Below are 21,137 nucleotides of genomic sequence, written 5' to 3'. Positions count from 1 at the left end.
GAGCGCAAGCGCACTGGTGTCACGTGCTCGCCCCCGGAAGCGCGACCGACTGGCTCGGCTCTGGTTGGGCTTGGGAGCGAAGGAGAGTTTCCGAGCTATGGCGAAGTCCGGGAGGGAGGTGGATGCCCAGAGCGTGGCTGCGTTCACCGTGTTAAAGCGGGCGGTGGAGCTAGACTCGGAGTCCCGGTACCAGCAGGCTCTGGTTTGTTACCAAGAGGGGATAGACCTGCTCATGCAGGTTCTGAGAGGTGAGCAGGGAGCCGTGGAGAGAGGAGGAGAAGAAAGGAACTGGATCCCTTTATCTGGGGGCGGAGTGAAAGTTAAAGATCCTTTCTGTGAAAGGAAGCAAATACAGAAGGTGGATATTCTACAGAACAAGTGGACTGGTTTCTTTTATATCTTTAATAGATGTCATCAAAAAAGAGGGACAGTACTCTAGATTTTTAAGAGACAGAATAAAATGTAATATATAAACTTTCATAGGACTAGTTTTGAGCAAAATGTAAAAGACTTTTGGAGCAGTTTTGGAAAGTTTGAGTATGGATTGGGTAACACTCAAATTACTGACTTCGTTAAGCAGTATGGTATTTTTGAAAACTGTCTTTGGTTTTTAGAGATGTAGACTGAAGTGTCCTGGGAAGAATTTGTCATGATGGCTGAATTTAATTTTAAGAAAAAACAAACAAACAAAAAAAAAACAGGTGGAGCAAATGTGGCAGATCTACATGATGGGTAATAAGGGTGTTCATTACACTATGATTACTTTTCTGTTTAGACATTTTGGTTAGAAGTAAACAAAAATAAAATCATGTAGCAGTAAAAGAAAAAACATTTGTAAGAAACATGTATACTGAATTTCAGTGGGAGAAATGCATAATTGTGGGTGGGGCAGTGAGAATTTATCTGTCCCATAGTTATTCAATTTTGAGAAGTACCCAAACAACCATTAACAGCTAGTACAATCCCTGGCCTGTAGTAGACACCAGTAATTAGGTATTAAACTGATTTTAGACTGGTCCCTGCTCCACACCCTCTGGGGCTCCCAGTCTGGCCTAAGATCTCCCCATTGTGCCTTTTAGCGTAAGTGTTAAAGAAGCTTTGAAAAGACAGCAGAGAGTGGGGTGCTTTGGTCAGATCTGTGAAACTACAGGAGCATCTGGATGACTCAGATGGTTAAGCCTCTGACTTCAGCTCGTCATGATACTGGAGTTCTGAGATAGAGCAGCCCACTGGGTTCCACACTCAGCTAGCTGAGACTCTGCTTCTCCTTTTGCTTCTCCCCCCCACTCCTGAGTGCCCATACTCTCTCAAAATCCAACCAAAAAAAAGAACTATCTGCTTTGGGGGGCGCCTGGGTGGCTCAGTGGGTTAAAGCCTCTGCCTTCTGCTCAGGTCATGATCTCAGAGTCCTGGGATGGAGCCCCACATCCATCCGGCTCTCTGCGCAGCAGGGAGCCTGCTTCCTCCTCTCTCTCTGCCTGCCTCTCTGCCTACTTGTAATCTCTGTCTGTCAAATAAATAAATAAAATCTTAAAATAAAAATTTAAAAGCTGCTTTGGGAAAGCCCATGTGATGATGATAGTGATGGTGATGATAAAAGTAATTATCATTTATAAGTGCTGAGTGGTGGCACTGTGCGGAGCACATCAAAATCATGATCTTGTTTCATCCCTACAATTGCCCTATAAAATAGGAGGTGATATCATCCTCATTTGCAGCATAACATTAAGCTTTTCAGTTCTACCACAATTAGTTGGGTCACAATTGGAGCCCAGAGTTTTAAAGACTCAGGTATACTGACTGCCCAAAAGACAGTGTACCCTGTTGGGGCAGGTGTTGCTCTGCTAAAGTTCTGGTGTTTTAGGATTTGTTTTGTTGGAACACTGCTCAAGTTCTGGCACTCTGGGAATCTGAATCAGGAGAATCACAGTTTTGCTCCAGTGTGCTCTGCTGATTCTGTGTGGAATTTAAGAAACAAACAAACAAACAAAAAAAAGAGGGAGGCAAACCAAGAAACAGACTCCTAACTATAGAGAATAAACTGATGGGAGTTTAAAAATGAAATTATTATGGAAAATATAAGCAATATCAAAAGGATGGAATGAAGAAGTGAGTTGATGACTGAGTTTTGGGGGGTGGGGCTTGGGGTAAGATTTTATTGATAATGTATATTTTAAAAATACCTTACATTTTTGGGGTGGCTGGGAAAATGATTGAACATGAATTATAATGGGGAAGTCTGAAAGAGAAGCTGGTTTTGTGGAAGAAAGATAGATATTGTTTGGTGTGTTTTGATTATGCTAAGATTTCAGGCTTGTGGTTGATTAGACAAAATAGTTCTCATACTCAGCTTTGACGTGTAATAAGCCCCCTTTGTCACCTCTCCAAATTTGGGGTCCCTGCCAGTGAGTCACAATTTCAGAATCTCAACTCCTATATAAAGCTGTTTCAGAGGCTTAGTGTAAAAAATGAAGGTCTTTTGTGATCAGGGCAAATTTGAGCCCATTTGTGCATTTTAGGACTGAGGCAAACCATGTCTAAGGATAGGAAATTTGTAGAAGACTTGAGAAACTGGAAATAATTCCTGTACTAATTAGAAAAACTTTTTTGGAAATTTGAGAATGTATTTTTAAATTTGTAGGTACCAAAGATGACACAAAGAAATCTAATCTCAGAAAGCAAATTACTGGCTACATGGATAGAGCAGAAATAGTGAAGAAATACTTGGATCAAGAAAAAGAAGGTAAAGGCTGATTTACAGAATGTGTCTATAAACTGTTGCAACAAAGCCCATTTTGTGCCTTGTTTCTGGCTCTGCCTTTTGGAACTCTTTGTGGTCTGGACCGTTTAAACCTAGAGATTTACTCTGCACTTCCACTTCCCTATACATAATCTATTCTTAACCTTTTTTGTGGGACCAGGGGGGAGGTGGTTTTCACATACCCTGTTGAGAATCTGATGAGAGCTATACATACTGCAAACTCTGCATGCTGTTTTAAGGAATTCACAGATCCCCCATGAAGCTTAGTGTGAACTGCACTTGAAAGAATACTGCACAGAAATAGGGAATGTAAATCATGTATTTTATTTGTGTTTCCCGTTAGAAAAGGACCAAAATGTTGAAGTAGCTAAAGAAACTCCTGGAACTTCTTTAGGATTTTGCTTTGAATCAAAACATTTCAGGAGTTAAGTATTCCTAATGACTAGAGATGCCGTAGGTGTCCATCTCTACTTAGTAGTCTTATTCTTGGTTTCCGCTCAGGTCTTGACCTCAGGGTTGTGAGATTGAGCTCTGTGTTGGGCTCTGTGTGCAGGCAGCATAGAGGCTGCTTAAGATTCTCTCTCCCTCTGCCCCTCCCCACACCCTGCTCTAAATAAATAAATAAATAAATAAATAAATAAAATCTTCAAAAGATCCATTAAAAAAAAAAAAAACCAACCCACATCAGTGGCTCTAGCCCTCAGCTGCTCTTCTTACTGTTTATACAGCAACCCCCCCCCACCTTCCTAGTATTCTGTATGAGCCCATACCATGGGTGTCTCCCTCCCCAAGCTCTTCTGTTGGGTTGGAACAAAATGGTATTTTCTTCACCCTAAATTGAAATGTACAATGAAATTTCCTTTTAGAACATGGGTGAAATATAGTACCATCAGCATTGTGTTTTGAATACATTGGCTTGAAAACTGATGCATAGTTGCTAATATTATATTTGTGGAAACATTAGGAACAGAATCCAAACTTCTGGTTTTTAAATAAACTTTAAATATGCAACCATAATATAAATTAGGAACTGCCATTAGGGATCATATTGTTAAAAAATCTTAAGGGTCTGTGATAATGAATTAATAATTATTCATTTGGAAGAAACAAAAACAATGGAACTATTTTACTGATCCTGTGGCATCCTAGTCATTGGCTTGGGTTGTTAAGAAGTGCTATAAATTTCTGCGTAAAATATTCTCTGTAAGTTCTAAGAAAGACTTCTAAATTCCATATAATACTGCATTTACATGTTTCATACTTTAGCTATTAAATTGAGGATATAAAATACTTAAATCTGAAGAGGATAAGGTAGCCCCTGAGTTCTAGCTTACGGTTCTACTCACGGTGACAGAATGTCAGCTATCATACATCTAGGCTTCTCTTGAATCAACTGCCTGGTTTATAGGATTCGACTCAAGAACATGTTCCAGGAAATCTCTGTAACTTTCCTACTTGGCCTCCATGAAGATAGAAGTCACTTACGGAATTGTTTGCCTTATTTATCTCTGCGTATAGCATCTTCTATTATCTCTCGTATATCTGTAGTAGGTATTTAGATATGTCTGCTGAGTGGAGAAGTTAAGAAAATGAACTTGTACCTGATCCTGATTAATCACTGTATGTAAATATGTGTAAAAAGAAAATAAATGGTCGCTGATTTTATTATTATTTTATTATCGATCTTTATTATTATTTCATTATTGAAATTATTATTGAAATGATTATTGTTTTGTAGATGGAAAATATCACGAGCAGATTAAAATAGAAGAGAATGCAACAGGTTTCAGTTATGAGTCGCTTTTTCAAAAATACCTTAATGAAACAGTTACAGAAGTTTGGATACAAGATCCTTATATTAGACAGATTCATCAGGTAAGTGAAGTGTACAAAAGTATGATGAAATGTTATTTAAAATGTATGAGTTAATAATAACCTATCCCAATATCTTTCAGCTATATAACTTTCTTCGATTTTGTGAGATGCTTATTAAGAAACCATGTAAAGTAAAAACTATTCATCTTCTCACCTCTCTGGATGAAGTAGGTATCTGGAAGCATTTACTCTTTCTTCGTTAACTTTATTCAGTTACGAGATGTAGTTTGAGTAAGGAAAATGTGGATACATTTCAGCTAGAACTATTTCTTTGGGAATTATCTAACAATAGGCCTAAAATACCTGCTAAGAAATATTGTTGATTTTTTTCTGATTTTGTTTTACCTTGGTTTGGCCACTTTGCTAAACTCTCAGATTCAAGTAGCTCATCAGTTTAGTCTCTTATATGTTCCAGGAGATGATCACATGCCTGCACTATTGGTAGTTTTGTCTCTTCTTTACCAGTGATTATATCTCTTTTTCTTGATTTATTGTTTTGGCCTTTGGGTGGATCATAGCATGATAGTGAGCATTTCCATCTTGATTTTGACTTAAATAGGAATGCTTCTAAATAAACCAGATTCCTAGGATTAATTTGAAAAGAAAGCAGCCCCATCTGAATAACTAAACAGCATTACTAAAACACATTTTAGGAGAAGGGACAGAATGGTGTTATGTACACATTAGAAAAAGACATTTTCACAAAAACAAGTGCTATTAAACTGCTTCATACTCTGGTTAATAGACTTTGAAACTAATATGGAATCTTTCCCATTTTAATTCACCCATGATACACATTGCACAGCTTAATAATGATTTGAAATACTAGTAACTGAACAGAAAATTGTATTTTTCCTATTAACAGGGTAGTGGGAAACAGCAGCAAAGTAGTGGTCTGCAAGAAATAAAAGAGTCACTCCAGAATCATGGGGTGCTGTTGGAAATAGAATATTCTTCTTCAGTTCATGACCGAGAAATTAGGTTAGTGTATACCAATATTTTAATTTTTATGCTGTTGAAAATACTTATTTTTATTTCTTTTAATACATTTATATAATTGTATATAAATATTATTAAAATTTTAAGTAAAGCTCAATTTTAGTATCTTTTCACTTTTGAGGAAAAAATCTGGCTTATGTCTGAGTTCATAATGGAATTCATAATGGAATAAAGTTTACGTGTTCTATTTCATGTTAGAAGAGGAAATACTTTTCTATTCAAGTAGGTAGTGTTATGGTATTGGAATAATTTTCTGGTGATAATATTTAATATTCTGATGATTTTAGTATTCTTACAGTTTATTAAATAATCTCATAGGTGTGATAGTATGCGACAGTGTCAGAAGGAAACAGTATATGCAGGTATGTTAGTAGTGTGTTCCTCTATTTAGCACAGTGGCTTTCATACGTTTATAGTAACTGCACCCTTAGTTTTAATGAAAACTTAAGCACAACCTAAATGCAGAGCAGGTGAAAGTGCAGTGCTGTGGTTGAAGCAGAGGTCAGCATCCAGAGCTCTTCTTGCTTATGTCCTCCATCTCTAGGTAACCCCTGTAACACACTATAGTCTGCCTGAATACATGTAGCAAAACAGGAAGGTTTTGTCAGAAATCTGAAATTCAAGAGTAAGATTTAATTGAATTGTCACACTTGTTACTGGCTAATCAAATCAATTCATGGTTTCTTTGGATATTTTTATTTCATTGTAGACATAGCCCATGAGTAACCCCTGGTTTTGTTCAACTCATGGCACTGCAGAAAGTGATTTTCTTTGTTAGGAGGAAATGTTGCTGATGCTTGCTACACTACACCTTTGATAACTGTCTGACCTAAATTTCTGGAATATAATACTGTATTCAATAGGTTTAATAATGGATGGATGATTAAGATTGGAAGGGGACTTGACTATTTTAAGAAACCACAGGTAGGATATAGTCTTATGAGTATGTTATACTCTTTTTGTATCATTTTAACAACATGGCTGTGGGTATTTTTAATTAAAAAAAACCTCTTTTCTTCTCTTCTTAGAGTCGTTTTTTTCCCTTGGATATTGTGATTTTGATTTAAGACCATGTCATGAAACAACAGTGGACATTTTTCATAATAAGCACACAAAAAAAATATGATGGGTAGCAGCTTAATTTGCATTATATATTTCTATTTTAAGTGAATATTGATTTTGTTACTTTGGACAGATCATTCCTATAATTATGAATTTAACAATAAATTTTTACATTTCTACTAATTTATGGATCCATTTTTCAGTTATGTAACCAATCCTAAATATTTTTATAAATACATTATTCAGTAGATTTACAGCATTTCCAGTCACAAGATTAATTTGAACATTTTACTAGCTTTTCTCTTATTTGACTGTTGGAGAATGAATCAATAAATAATGAGCACCAATTATGAAAATGAATTGGATATTAATCTTGCCCCGGGAATTTAGCATCTGGGAGGAAAAATCATGGATTAGAGTATTCTTTTAAGAGGCAGATGGGCTTGTGGGTCTAATAACCAGGAAAAAAATGTTAATTTTATTACAATTACGTGTCCCTGTTAGAAATTCACCAACATTCATTTATCCAGTATCACTTTACTCTGTAAAGGCAAATCAACCTGCTTAGTTATGCAGATACATTTTGCATCTTATTCAACCTTGGTTGGCACATTTGTAAAGCTTTGCAGCTTATAATCAACTGTTCGGGTAAGCTTATCCATCCAGATGCCAGTTGACTGGTTGGGGATGAAGACTAGGTTCCATGGAGATAGGCTGGGATTGGGAATAAAGGTAGAAGTAACGGGCAGTCCAGAAGCTTAAAGAATAAGGTAAGCCAGTCTGTGGAGGGAAATAGAAGTACTCGTGTTGGGGAATACATGCATATAAATATCATATCTGGAGAAGACTGAAGATTACCTTCAAGATTAAATAGTGTGTAAGACCAAAGCCAGGTAGAAGCCATGGGAACAAGGTCAGGCAGAGTGGTCCTGGGTGACTTGGACACCAGGTTTATGTTTTACCTCTGGGAGCCAGCAGTCACCTGACTTAGTTGACATAAAAGACCAACAAGGGATTCCAAAAAAGCTCCTAATGTTTTTGTTTAATATTTTCAGGTTCAGGTGCTGGTAATGCTGAATCTGAAAAGTCTCAAGCCAGTTTGTCAAGCTTTTTCATATGGAAATTCAGGGTCTCAGGAGAGCAAGTGTTGGACTTAATCAGAAGTTACTTTCTACAAAGTATTGTAGCTTATTTTGCCAGGTGCCTATCAGGATGTGGAAGTAGAAGGGCTTTTCATTCAGGTGAGAACATGTATTAGACCTCCTCCTTTTTATGTTAAAATAACCACTCTGATTTCTTCTAGAGCATGTGAATCTATCACTATAGAGATTCAGCAGTCACAACCCTATGAAATTAACTTTGGGTTAACCAACCTACATAGGGATACTGCCTAAGAGGTACTGATATTTAAGGAAGAGCACCTATCCATTTTTTATAGTAATGGATAAAACAGTAATGCATCCATTATTCTAGATATTTGAAATCTATCCCCAGATTCAATTAAAACATTAGAAGACTACCATATGCAAGTTACTTATTAAATACATCAAGAAATGTGCAAGAACTGTGTGATAAAACTGTAAACTTTATGGAAGAATGTAAAAGAAAACTAGGAAAGACAATTATATTCTTGAATGGGAAGGCTTAATAAGATGTTATTTCTCCCTAATTTGTAAATTAAATGACAAAGAGACTAACACTAGGAGACTTGCTTGATAAGTTTAGAGACAAAAAGTTATATATATTTTTAAAGTATGAGCATAAGAATGGACAAATCAGTGGGGTAAAGAGTCTGGAAACACCGGAGAGAGAAAGTAAATGTGTATATGGGTCCTTAATGCACAACAAAGGTATGATTCATATTAGTGGGGAAAGAGTAAACTATACAATAAATGTTTGGAAAAAAACATTAGATCTCTACCTCACATAGAGGTTATTCTGTTAAAGAGCTAATTAAATGAAAAAAAAAAATTTTTTTTTTTTCCCTAAGATTTTATCCATTTGGGAGAAAGAGAACATGAGAGAGAGACAGAGAGCAAGGGCAGAGATATAGAGGGAAAAGCAGGCTCCCTGCTCAGCAGGGAGCCTGATGTGGGACTCCATCCCAAGACTCTGGGATCATGACCTGACCCAAGGCAGATGCTTTTTTTTTTTTAATTAAATTTATTTATTTTTTTAAATAAACATATAATGTATTTTTATCCCCAGGGGTACAGGTCTATGAATTGCCAGGTTTACACATTTCACAGCACTCATCATAGCACATACCCTCCCCAATGTCCATATCCCCTCCACCCTCTCCCATCCTCCCTCCCCCCAGCAACCCTCAGTCTGTTTTTTGAGATTGAGTCTTTTATGGTTTGTCTCCCTCCCAATCCCACCTTCTTTCATTTTTTCTTTTCCTTCCCCCAACCCCCCACATTACATCTCCACTTCTTCATATCAGGGAGATCATATGATAGTTGTCTTTCTCTGATTGACTTATTTCGCTAAGCATGATACCCTCTAATTCTATCCACTTCGTCGCAAATGGCAAGATTTCATTTCTTTTGATGGCTGCATAGTATTCCATTGTGTATATATACCACATCTTCTTTATCCATTCATCTGTTGATGAACATCTAGGTTCTTTCCATAGTTTGGCTATTGTGGACATTGCTGCTATAAACATTCGGGTGCACGTGCCCCTTTGGAGCACCACGTTTGTATCTTTAGGATATATACCCAGTGGTGCAATCGCTGGGTCATAGGGTAGCTCTATTTTCAGTTTTTTGAGGAACCTCCACATGGTTTTCCAGAGTGGTTGCACCAGCTTGTATTCCCACCAACAGTGTAGGAGGGTACCCCTCTCTAAGGCAGATGCTTAATTGACTGAGCCATCCAGGTGCCCTGAAAAGTTAACACTCAACTAAATATACTAGGATAACACAAAACCCAGGAATTATCAAGGAAAGGAAAAGGCAAAAGATTTGATCATGTAAATATTGAAAACTTGAGAGAACCATAAAAAGTTATGTTGACATCAAATTTATAGCATATAAAGGGTTAATAGTACTAATACATAAGGAAGATAGCCAGATTTTCCAGAAGTGAGTTCAACCTTGCCTCCCTTAGCCTTACCAAGGACTTGGGGCGATCTTTTCCTCTCTGCTGCATTGTTTCTGCCAGTACAGACCTGCCCACCCTATTTCTTTGTTCTTTGTGAACAAACTCCCTAAAGTTCTCTATACAGTTTTCCCCATTTCCTTACCACGTATTAATACTTCAGTGCACTTTAACCAGGCTATCCATCATTCCACTGAAATTCCTCTTGCTAAGGTCACCAGTGACTTCCATTATTACAATATCTGATGGGTACTTCCTAACCTTCATATTACTTGAACTTTCAGGAGTATTTGACCCAATTGGCCACTCCCTTCTTAAAATTCTTAAATTCCATGAAACATACTTTCCTTCTCCTCCATCCTGTTTTTTAAATATTGATATTCTCCTAAATTAGATATTAAGTAGAACCACTTTTTTTAAAAAAAATCTACACTCTCCCTCACGTGATTATACCAGTAATTTCTTATTGAAAAGCCACAGAAACTGCTTTTACTTGATGTAAGCAAAAAAGAGATTATAAAGATAGTGGGTAGTTCTGACCATCACCCCAAGAGTTACAGACTGGGCCTTGGAAGTGCTGCAGTGAAAAAAACCCATATCTAGAATCACATCACAGAACTAATTGTTGGTACTACTGCTGACCCTAAGGCAGCCTGAACTTTAAGTAGCCTTATTACCACTTCTGTCACTTAAATTATTGGGCACTTAAATGCTGCCATGCTTAGCACCTACACCCCAGAAATTCAGGCCCTGGTACTACTGCCAGAGAAGGGTTTTCCCCACCCTAGGTTCACTTCATCATGTTCCATTCAGAGTCTGAAGCAAGCACATCAGATTGGTCTAAGTCATGTACCCTCACCCTAGATTCAAGAGAGGCTTAGGAAGAGAGTACAGTGAAAATTTCAGTGTCCACAGAGGGGAGTGATGTTGTTTTTTAACCTCTGGAGTTCCCCAGGTGAAATTCAAAACTGGTGTCCATACACTCAGGGAAAGGAGAGACTAAAGAAAGAGGCAGACCACTCCAGATTGGTAGGTGGGGTTTAATAAGCAATGGAACTTACAAATGAGGCTTGTCTTGGGTGGCTACAAGATAAGTAATCTCCACACATGCTGTGGAGAGGTGGTCAAGAATTCATGGAGGCCTTGATGGGATACAAGTCACATACACAATCTGGATAGTCTCAGTAACATATTACTCTCTCAAAGCTGAGTCCATGAAGTGGCTTCTAGTGTGGGAGCACTGGGCAGAACACACATTCCAAGGATGGGAGGGTGTAAAGAGCCACTGATTGCCCATATCCAGTTCAGGGGTCAACTGCAGTCACATCCTTTTGACGTCTCCAACAGGTGGGTTCTGCCTTGCAGTAAGGTTTTTTAAGTTGGAGAAATCCTCAAAGAGTGAGGGGACTCAGGTGCTAAACACTTATGCTTTAAGATGAATATAAAGATTCACAAGTATCCATTTTCATGACTTAAAATACTATGTATGTGCTGTCACCTCCTAAATATATAAATTAAGCCTAAGCTTTCCTTGGAGCTGTGATCCTATAAATTCAGCTGCCTATTTGGCATTTTTTCTGGCATTTCAGAAGCACACAGTCATTTCAAATACAGGATGCTGCAACCGAACTTCAGAAACACATTCCCCCACTGGGAGTGGGATGGGAGTATCCATCCAGTTGCTCAAATAAGAAATCTAGGAATCGTTCTTGATTCCTCATCTCCTTTATCCTCATATGGGAGCAATCAGAAAATTCTGTGGACTCTCACTGCAAAACATACCTTTTCTATTCCAGGTGATGTTTGTTAAATTTCCCTTTTGGAACTTGAAGTCTTTAATCACCTTTCAACTGATGATATCCTTGCTTTTAAGAAACAAGTGGTATCAGAAAAGCATGAGTTCTTTATTGTCACAAAGCACATCATGCCAGGTTTTTACACCTTTCTTGGAAAGCAATTTTAACACATTGCAGCAAATATAATGCATAAAAAATATGCCCATGAGAAATTTCTTCAAAATTGTTTATTTGCTATTTAATATTGCTGGAGAAGAACAGAAGGACCTGCCTATGAAACCTGACTCAAATGAAGAATGGTTAGACTGCCAATTATGTTTGTCCCAGGAGCCCCTTGAAAAGTAAAATCCTCTTCACTTATTCCACTCCCACACTGAGAGAACCAGCTACAGGCAAAACCCTGTGTGTCCACTCCTCTATCCCTCCCCTTCATCATAAAAAAAGGGGTGAAATGTGGATCCACTCAGTTACAAGAGCTCATAAGAGCTAAATTCACGTGTTAAAATCCTAACCCCCAGTACCTCAGAATGTAACTGTATTTGGAGATAAGGTCTTCAAAGAGTTATAGAGTTAAAAATGATGTCTTTAGAGTGGACCCTAATCCAGTAAGATTGGTGTCCTTATAAGAAGTGGAAATTTTGACATGGATATGCACACTCAGAGGAAACCTAACAGCACCCCAGTTGGCGTTAAAGGTTAATGTGCTTCAAACTTATGCACTTCTTGCTTGCTGTCCTAAATCCAAGTTTATAGCAGTACTAACCTACTTCCTTTAAGATCCTGCACACTGAGGAACTTGAGGAACAAAGAACCAGACTTTCCAGAAGATAAGGCTTGACCACACTTAAAAATAGCCACCACTGACCAGGGGCATCCTCATTAAGAGACATATGGGAGCCTTGATTCCTGGTACAGGGGGAGGAGTCCATACTGCTTTGCAGGATATGGCTCATTGGGCTGCAGGGGCATCCTTTACTGAGAGACACTTAGGAGCCTTGATTATTGGTAGAGCAGAGGATTCTTTAAGATTTTTAGAAGACCGATGATTAACTGCTGAGCACCAACTTCTGCACATGGCCCCCTCTCCGATAACAGAAAGATGATGTGAGGATACAGCAAGAAGGCAGCTGTCTGCAGGCCAAGGAGAGAGGCCACAGGAGACACCAAACCCATTCAGCACTTTGATCTTGGACTTCCTGGCCTCCAGAACTGTGAGAAAATATATTTTTATTATATAAGCCACATAATCTGTAGTATTTTGTTATGGCAGCCCTAGCAAACTAATATACACTGCTTTATTGTTTCCCTTTAAAAGGAATCAGAATGAAACCTTGTCCTGAAAATGGAAGTCATCCTTAATTTTTGACAAGGCTTAACACAATGTCAGCATCTCTCCACGGATACTGCCAGCATTACCTCTGCTGGGATTCCTGCAGTGGTCTCCTAAAAGACTTTCTGCTTTCTGTCTTCTCTTCCTCCAATCCATTCTCCACAGAGCAGATGGAAGAGTCTATAACAACTGCAGTATCGTTGCACTTAAAATAAGATCTATGTCTACCTTGGGCTGTCTGTCCCTACATGATCCGGTCTCTTTTCTCTCCATCCCCATCTTGCTCCATTCTCCCCCTTGTTCTCACACTTCAGTTTGCTTATACTTCCTTTGCAATAACCTTTTACCTGCTTTAGAGCTCTCTGAGTGCTGTTGTGTGGTAGAGTATACTTTAGAAAAATGTTTGCAATAAGATCTCTCAGACCCAGTAGTAATTTTTATAATGACTTTAACATTCCTCCCATGAAGAGGTGGTTATTGGTGTTCTCTCCTCTTGGATTTGGGTGCATGTGCAGGTTGCTTCCAGGATAAGATATAAAAGGAAATCATTTCTGTTAGGCTTTCTTGAGTCACTTGTTCTGGGAATCCAGCTACCATGCTGTGAGGAAGTTCAGGCAGCCTTGATTAGGCCCAAGTGGAAAGGACTTGAAGCCTTCAACCCATAGGTCCAGCTGAGCTCCCAGGCAATTGCCAGCACCAACTTGCCAGCCATGTGAGCCATCTTGAAACAGGTATTTCCAGTTCTTTAGGCTGTCCTAGCCTATGCCACTGGATCATACGCACTATCCCCATGAAAGCTCAAATTGTAGATTTATGAATAAAATAAATGTTGTTTTAAGCCACTAAGTTTTGGAGTGGTTTGTTAAGAGGCAATAAATAACTGACAAAACTGGGAATGCTCTCCTCCCCATGCCACTTGGCTTGGCTGCTTCTCATTCTTCAGGTCTCCATTTCAATGTCCTCACCCTGATAGCTCTAGCTAGGTAGCCCCTATTATTGTCCGTTTTAACTACCAGGGCTTTTCTTGCCTTATAAATTATATGCTGATTTGTTTGTGTTAGGCTCATGTTTTTTAAATTCCAGTCTTGACCTAATAGTGGTGATAAAATCATTTTTAAAAGATGAAATAAAACCAAATATAAAATGTCAAGTAAGTAACTAGTATAGGATAAACATTGCATTGTAAAACTGGTTAGGTATAGATAATATCTGTGCTAGTACATTATATAAAACATATTTTTTTACTCTAGTCTTTAAGGAGTTTGATATATAAATTGTCAATTCCTGAGCTCAGTGTCTCTTTCACTCACCATGAACATCCAACAACTACAAAGTACCTCGCACATAGTAAGCATTCAGAAAACACACCCAAAGTACTGTAGAAATCAGAGGAGTATGTGAGCGAACTATAAAAACACAAAGTGGTTGTCGGCGATGTTACTCCTTGAAGAAATTTGGCAACAAGATGTAGAGATACAACAAAACCTTAAGCAGGGATTCTGGGGAGAGAAGAGACATGAGCATGTTTATTCACTATGTCTGAGGATCCAGTAAGTGGAGACAGAAAACGTAAGATAAAAAATATAAACATTTAATAGTAGAAGGCCCAAAAAGGTTGGAAAGGACAAAGATCCAGGTACAACTAGCCTTAAGGGAAAGGTGTTATTTGAGAACGAATGAGAAATGTTTAGAGGAAGTGAGGTGCAGAAGGAGCTCATTTATGAAGGCTTCCACTGTCAAATTATGAGTCAAGATTTGTGACAAGAGGAGTAGAGTTCTGAGTTAAAGAAAAGTGGAAACACTTATGAATAAGGCCTCTGAAGCATGAGGGAGTCAATGGAGACGAACTGAATCTGACACCAATAAAGGATAAATATAAATATGAAATTGGTTTAATTTGCATGATTATGTGAATTTTCTTCCACCATTGCCTGTCATTACTCCTATGACAGGAGTAAAAATTCAGCTGATGGGATAATAATATAACAAAGGCCATTGTAGGTCAAGAGAGAAAAGCAAATGAGAATGCTGGTAAGATAAGACAATATACTTGAAAGAATTCAGGGTTGGGTAGGAAGGGAGATGAAGCAAGAGATTTTGAGGGTTAAGAGCTTAGAAAAGTACAGTGGGTTTAATTTAACAGGAGAGGACAGTGGATGAGAAAGTACAGCTGATACTTGAATAATGTGGGGGTTAGAGGTGCTGACCATGGCAGTTGAAAATCCACATAAAACTTTGTCTCCCCCAAAAATGTAACTAGTAGCCTACTGAACAGCAGCCTTACTAGTAACCATCAAGACATATTTTGAATGTATTATATACTGTATTCTTACAATGAAGCTAGAAAAAATGTTACTTAAAAATCATAAGAGAGGGGCCCCTGGATAGCTCAGTTGGTTGGGCGTCTGCCTTTTGCTCAGGTCATGATCTCAGGGTCCTGGGATTGAGTCCCACATTGGGCTCCCTGCCCTGCTTCTCCCTCTCACTCTGCCTCTCCCCCTGCTTATGTGCTCGCTCTCTCTTTCTCTCTCAGATAAATAAAATATTTTTTTTAAAAAATCGTAAGTGGGGACACCTGGGTGGCTCAGTGGGTTGAGCCTCTGCCTTCAGCTTGGGTCATGATCTCGGGTCCTGGGACTGAGCCCCGTGTTAGGCTCCTTGCGGAGCCTTGATTTCCTCGCCTCTCTCTGCCTACTTGTGATCTCTCTCTCTCTCTCAAATAAATAAAATCTTTTAAAAAAAATTGTAAGAGAAAATACATTTATAGCACTGTAAAACATCTACATGTAATTGAAACCATGCAGTTCAAACCCACTATTCAAGGGTCAACCGTATAATAAAAGGAAGAATTTTAGAGTTTAAATTATCAGAGGTGACAAGAAGCCTGGGTTATATTCCTTAGGGGTGAGAAAAAGAACTAACTCAGAGATCATAGTGTTGAGTATCATATACACCCCCATGATGGTAACAAAAAGGAGCAGATATATGTGTGCTAGATGAAAAAAAAAAAATCATTGAAAAAAGGGGACTTAAGAAAACACAGACTAGGTGACAATTCCTAACAGTGAATAGTCACTGAAAGAGACTAGGTCTTTTTTAAGAGACTTATGATGAGGGTTCCTGGCTGGCTCAGTTGGTAGAGCATATGACTCTTGATCTCAGGGTTGTGAGTTCAAGCCCCATATTGAGTGTAGAGATTACTTTAAAAAAAAGATATACAAGGTACCTTAAACATTTTATTTTCTCATAAAATTGTTAATATTAAGAAATTTATTTGGAATCACATTATTCCCTTAATTTTTTCACAGAGAATATTCCATCTATTGTGTAGTTCATCATCTTCTGGACATGTTCTATGTAAAATATTTGTTAGCATAGTAATTTCATTTGGGCAGAACTTACTGCCAATAAAACTTGAATTTAATTTGTCACATATTTCCAGTGGCAACCAATGATCAGGTGCTTCAATATTACAGATTTCAATCCTTCCATCCTTTATGTCTATAAATATTTTAATTTCCAAGTGTGACTGTTCATATAATACATTAAAGGAAGTGTTTATACTAAACTTCGGAGTTTTGCCATATATCCACTCCCAGGTCTGTAGTTCTCTGGCTTTGTTATTTATTCCAGGAAACAGGGTCTCATCTGTTGGATTTATTAGATTGATATGGTTATCAATTTGATGATAAGCAGCATACTCTGCTGCAATAGCATTCATGAGTACTTCGCAGGTCAGAGTGGGATCTTTTTCCAAAAGATTTTTTACTATGGAAGGTATGCTTGCAGTGGCATTGCTCCTGATCCCTTGGTAAGGGCTCTTCAGCAAAGATGACAATGAGGTCCTATCGGTACTACATAATAAAGTGCAATGGTGATACGCAGTAGTCCGGCCAATTTTAGAAGCTGTTCCTGAGATTTTAAACTGCCCATCTAGCAAAAGGTCACATCTTTTGGTGGCCTGTATATCCAGCTGGGGTTGGACAGCATTCAGAGCCCTCACAACTAATTTTAGATTCTGCATTCTGTCGTACTTTTTTTTGGTTGTAAAGAAAGTCAAATTGATATTACCCATATCATGGTAGACTGTTCCTCCTCCACTTCTTCTCCGAGCCAGTTTCACACCTTCTTCTCTCATCAGATTCAGGTTGCACTCCTGCCAAGGATTCTGATGCCTGCCTATTACAACAGAAGGAGAATTTCTCCACAAGAAAAGAACCGGCTTGCCTTCTAGATTCACATGGTCATGGATCCAGTCTTCTACAGCCAGATTTTGATAAATATCACTGGAAACTGATTGGAAAATGAGCCCACTTTTTACTTTGTTTTTAAACCCAGCTGCTGGGACCTTGTAGTTACAAAGTAACTGGAAGCAGTTCTTCATGGAAAATGGGATCAGCATGCTTTTAAAAATGGAAGACTCTGGCACCTGCGTGGCTCAGTTGGTTAAGCATCTGCCTTTGGCTCAGGTCATGATCCCAGGGTCTTGGTATCAAGTCCCGCATTCGGCTTCCTCATCCGTGGCGAGCCTGGTTCTCCCTCTTCTTCTGCCGCTCCCCTGCTTGTTCTGTGAATAAATAAATAAAATCTTAAAAAAATAATAATAAAAAAATGGAAGACAAAATTAATCGATTGGGAAAAAGAAAAAAATATTTTCTAGCTATTGATTCTTGGTCATTTTAGGTAAACTTTTCCAAGTATCCAGCCGCTTTTCTTGTCTTTTAGCTTTATCCTTAGTCTTTAGCAACTCTATAAGAGTACTCAAAAAAATAAACAAAGACAAACCTCAAATAATTTCAGTTGAAACAAAGGGCACAGAGTTTTCAAACAATAAATCTGCAAATTCATTATTTAATATCTCAAAGCGAAACAAATTATCCTGAATTCACAGGTAATACATGTTCACTGAGAAAATACATATAAAAAGCAAAATAAAAGAATCCATAATAATACCCTCTGTGGATAACCACTGTTCACACTTTGGTGTGTACCTTTTTTCTGTGCATGTGTAAACACACACACCTCCAAATTGGAACCATACTGTTATTTCAATGTTAAAGCTATTTTTATATCAGTTTTAATGTGTAATATCTCATTGTCATATATACCACAGTTTACTACCAGATCAGTCTCTTAGTTTGTAATTTTTGGGTTGTTTATAGTTTTCTGGTGTTATCAATGATATATTAATGAACATCTCTGTGGAAAGCTTTAATTTTGTCCTTAAAATACTTAAAAAAAAATTCCTATATGACTTTGAGACTTGGTTTACTAAGTCTCAGTATAATTCAGTTACAATATAATTCTTTTATTTAGTTTAATATTTAATTAGAATAGACCCCCCCGAATTTAGGGGAAGAGGCCATTAGAGTATCCAGGTTATATGGAAAGGCTATGGACAATTTCATTATGTTTGGACACTTTACATGTTATTTTTGTTAGCAGTGCTGATGGCAACAGGCTGAAAATACTAGCTATAATAAGTATTTTGACTAGTATGTTTGTAAAGAAACCATTCTATTCCAACTCTATAACTTAGGATTCTCATAATTTTTCTTTAGCATAAAGAACCGGGATAAAATGTGTTACTAAAGTTCAAAACTAGGTCAAAATCTTCCGTAGTTCAGTAGTGTCCGACAAGCACAAATAAGAGAGTCTTCATATTTTCATCACTCTTCATACATTTTGATAAATTACAGAAAAGTTAATTTATATTTTCTGTGTCTAGAAAGGTCAGGAGAGGTTTAATAGAATGGTACTTGAATTGAGTCTCAAAATATGATGGTGTTGGGGCACCTGGGTGACTCAGTGGGTTAAAGCCTCTGCCTTCGGGTCTGGTCATGATCTCAGCGTCCTGCCTGCCGAATCAGGCTCTCTGCTCAGCAGGGTGCCTGATTCCCACCCCCCCCCCCCCCCCCCCCTGCCCCTCTGCCTACTTGTGATCTCTCTGTGTCAAATAAATTAATAAAATCTTTAAAAAAAAAAAAAGGTGACATTTGAGTAAAGACTAAGAGCTCAGTGAGTTAGGCCGAGAACCTACTATGTGCTAGAAACTGTTCTAGACACCTGAACACACAAACGAAAAGGCTCCCCTGAGGATGTAACATTTCAACTGAGCCCTGAAGGATAATCACACAAAGAATGGGGAAACAAAAGGATATCGGAAAAAACCCCAAGTGCCAGTTTATTAATTTACCAAGAGAACTGAAGGCTATCAGCTGGATCAGATCAGCCTGTCCAAATACTCTGTGTAGAACTACTGATAAGCCAACTTATCCTAAGTTTGGTAGGTGAAGACAGAAACTGAACAAAAGGACTTGAGTTATAGGACTTCAATGTCTGATGGGGTGAACCTTGAAGAAGCCACCTTCTCAACTTCTGGGCTCTGGAAAGATCCTGTTAAGAGCCAGGATATCCTCTCTCTCCAAGAGGAGGCCTGGATTCATCTGGGACAGATGCATCTCTCCTTTATTCAGTCCTTCAGTAACAGATCAGACCTCTAGCTGAATGATAGTCTTTAATTGCCAGGATATAGTCCAGCCTTGAAGGCCTGGTGAAACGCTGTTTCTTTAAATCAACTCTAAGTCAACTCTCACCATTTAATGAATGATTTTATCGTTTTTCCCCAGAGAACAACCCATGTTCTAGGGGGACACTTTGCTATCACCACTTTGCATTGTCAAACATGCTTCTTCAATACTGAAAAGAAAGCAAAAAATAACAATCCTATATATCGTCCTAGGTAGGCCCGGCTACTTCAAAACACCTTATTAAGTTATTCTCTCCCATCTTTGACAGTATGTAATTTATCCAGAGTCTCACGACGGTTATGTGCTTGTTTTATTTCGCCTTCTTGGCTCCCGGTGGGAATGCACAGAGCTGGCACCCAATACGTTTTTTTTTACCCTCTAATGTTGGGGATACGCCGTACCTAACCGAGAAGTTAGGTCTTTTCAAGGGCCGAAAAGCACGGCATGGACACCACCGGCAGCCGCGGCCCGGGGCGGTGTGTGCGCACGACGCGGTCTTAGGGACCCATGCCCCCCCCCATCCCCCGTTCCCTGTTCCCCGTCCCCCGTCCCCAAAAGGCTGCCTGCCCCAGCGCCCCGCGAGCCCCGCTTCCAGCTTCGCCCACCTGCTGCTTCCGGTGGCGCCCACGGCCACGCGCGGGTTCTGCGGGAGAAGGACGCGTGTGACCCCGCGGTCAGCAGGCAGCGAGCGCCGCCAGCCGGAAACGCCAAGAGGAGGAGGGGCTGCGCCGGGAGCCGGGGCGGGGCTGCGCCCCTCCGGCCTCGCTCTTCTCCGGCGTTCCGCGCTGGGGCTGGCGCTGCCCGCGGGGCTCCCGAGGGGCCTTTGGAGCCGCCCCGTCGGCGCCAAGCCAGAGTAGAGGCGGGGACGCAAGCCACGTTCCAATGGTAGGATGGAAAGTCAGAGCGCCCCCCGTTCCGATGGAGGTCCCCGTGTGACGGCGCAGAGCTAACAGTCACCGGGGCGAAGGTAGGAGGTTGGCTGGGTCCAGCTGGGGGGCGGGGAGGGCGCTCGCGGAGCGAGGCCAGGGGGAGGGCGCCAGGAAGTCGGGGCCGTCAGCTCACTGGCCCCTCCAGGCTCCAGACCAGCAAACACCTCCTGAACTTGAGGCCTGGAACCAGGTCTTCACGCATCTGCTCATGGTGCAAAGATCACGTAACAACAGCTGGAAGCTGAGGAGACTGAAATCCGTTTTAAAAGATAGGTTGCATTTAAAGGAATAAACGCTGCTATTCCCAGTGGAGAGATGGTAACTGGTAGGAGGGGGTCAGAAAACACACACTTTGGGGCTAATGAATGTTACCCATCTGCGGCTGGCAAGAAAATACTTTCTGCCCAGCCAGATGGGGGCAATTCCTCCAGCAAGCCAAAGTTTCAGTTAACTATTGCCGCATAACAAACTGCCTCAAACATCAGCAGCTTAAAACGGCTTATTTCTAACATTTATATGGTTTCACCCGAGCTTTATTCAACCAGGGTTGGCTGAACTGGAAGGTCCAGAATAGTCCTGAATATTCATGCCCTTGGCAGTTGACACTTAGTGGCTGCTGGGACATCTCAGATCAGGTGTAGCCTTGGAAGAGGCACTGCAGCCACAATTCTATTGTCCAGAGCAAGAGTCAGGCCGAAAATAAAGGGTGGAGCAGTGGACTCCACCTCTTAATGAGACGACCCCAAATAA

The 21,137-nt window shown here is 39.6% G+C and overlaps 2 protein-coding genes across 5 annotated transcripts; one reads left to right on the top strand and one right to left on the bottom strand.

Moving 5' to 3' along the window:
• Positions 1 to 15: 15 nt before the first annotated feature.
• On the top strand, positions 16 to 17,198 carry MITD1 (microtubule interacting and trafficking domain containing 1). Of its 4 annotated transcripts, XM_045077805.1 has the most exons (8): positions 16 to 248; positions 2,642 to 2,743; positions 4,500 to 4,636; positions 4,717 to 4,803; positions 5,502 to 5,617; positions 6,499 to 6,559; positions 7,753 to 7,938; positions 17,070 to 17,198. In XM_045077805.1, the coding sequence occupies exons 1-7, from the start codon at positions 98 to 100 to the stop codon at positions 7,852 to 7,854; spliced, it is 756 nt and encodes a 251-aa protein (XP_044933740.1). In that variant the 5' UTR covers positions 16 to 97; the 3' UTR covers positions 7,855 to 7,938; positions 17,070 to 17,198. The 4 variants fall into 4 exon arrangements, with proteins under 4 accessions (XP_044933740.1, XP_004752932.2, XP_012911754.1 ...); XM_004752875.3 differs by lacking the exons at positions 7,753 to 7,938; positions 17,070 to 17,198 and adding an exon at positions 6,664 to 7,053; XM_013056300.2 differs by lacking the exons at positions 6,499 to 6,559; positions 17,070 to 17,198 and having other exon boundaries at positions 7,753 to 7,914.
• On the bottom strand, positions 16,152 to 17,330 carry LIPT1 (lipoyltransferase 1). The gene has a single exon (XM_004752873.3). The coding sequence runs from the start codon at positions 17,328 to 17,330 to the stop codon at positions 16,209 to 16,211; it is 1,122 nt and encodes a 373-aa protein (XP_004752930.1). The 3' UTR covers positions 16,152 to 16,208.
• Between the last annotated feature and the right edge of the window lie 3,807 nt (positions 17,331 to 21,137).

The sequence above is a fragment of the Mustela putorius genome, unplaced genomic scaffold (assembly GCF_011764305.1).
Source record: "Mustela putorius furo isolate JIRA1106 unplaced genomic scaffold, ASM1176430v1.1 tig00000224_pilon_pilon_pilon, whole genome shotgun sequence".
Classification (NCBI taxonomy): domain Eukaryota; kingdom Metazoa; phylum Chordata; class Mammalia; order Carnivora; family Mustelidae; genus Mustela; species Mustela putorius.
Note: the sequence above shows the minus strand (reverse complement) of the source record. Positions and strands in the feature narration are given on the sequence as shown.

Bases quoted from the DNA above. Each gene is read 5' to 3' on its own strand.
- LIPT1 (XM_004752873.3), bottom strand. From the start codon at position 17,330: ATGCTGATCCCATTTTCCATGAAGAACTGCTTCCAGTTACTTTGTAAC.
- MITD1 (XM_045077805.1), top strand. From the start codon at position 98: ATGGCGAAGTCCGGGAGGGAGGTGGATGCCCAGAGCGTGGCTGCGTTC. The intron at 4,804-5,501 runs GTAGGTATCTGG...TCCTATTAACAG, and splicing joins TTCTCACCTCTCTGGATGAA to GGTAGTGGGAAACAGCAGCA. The intron at 5,618-6,498 runs GTTAGTGTATAC...TGTATTCAATAG, and splicing joins GTTCATGACCGAGAAATTAG to GTTTAATAATGGATGGATGA.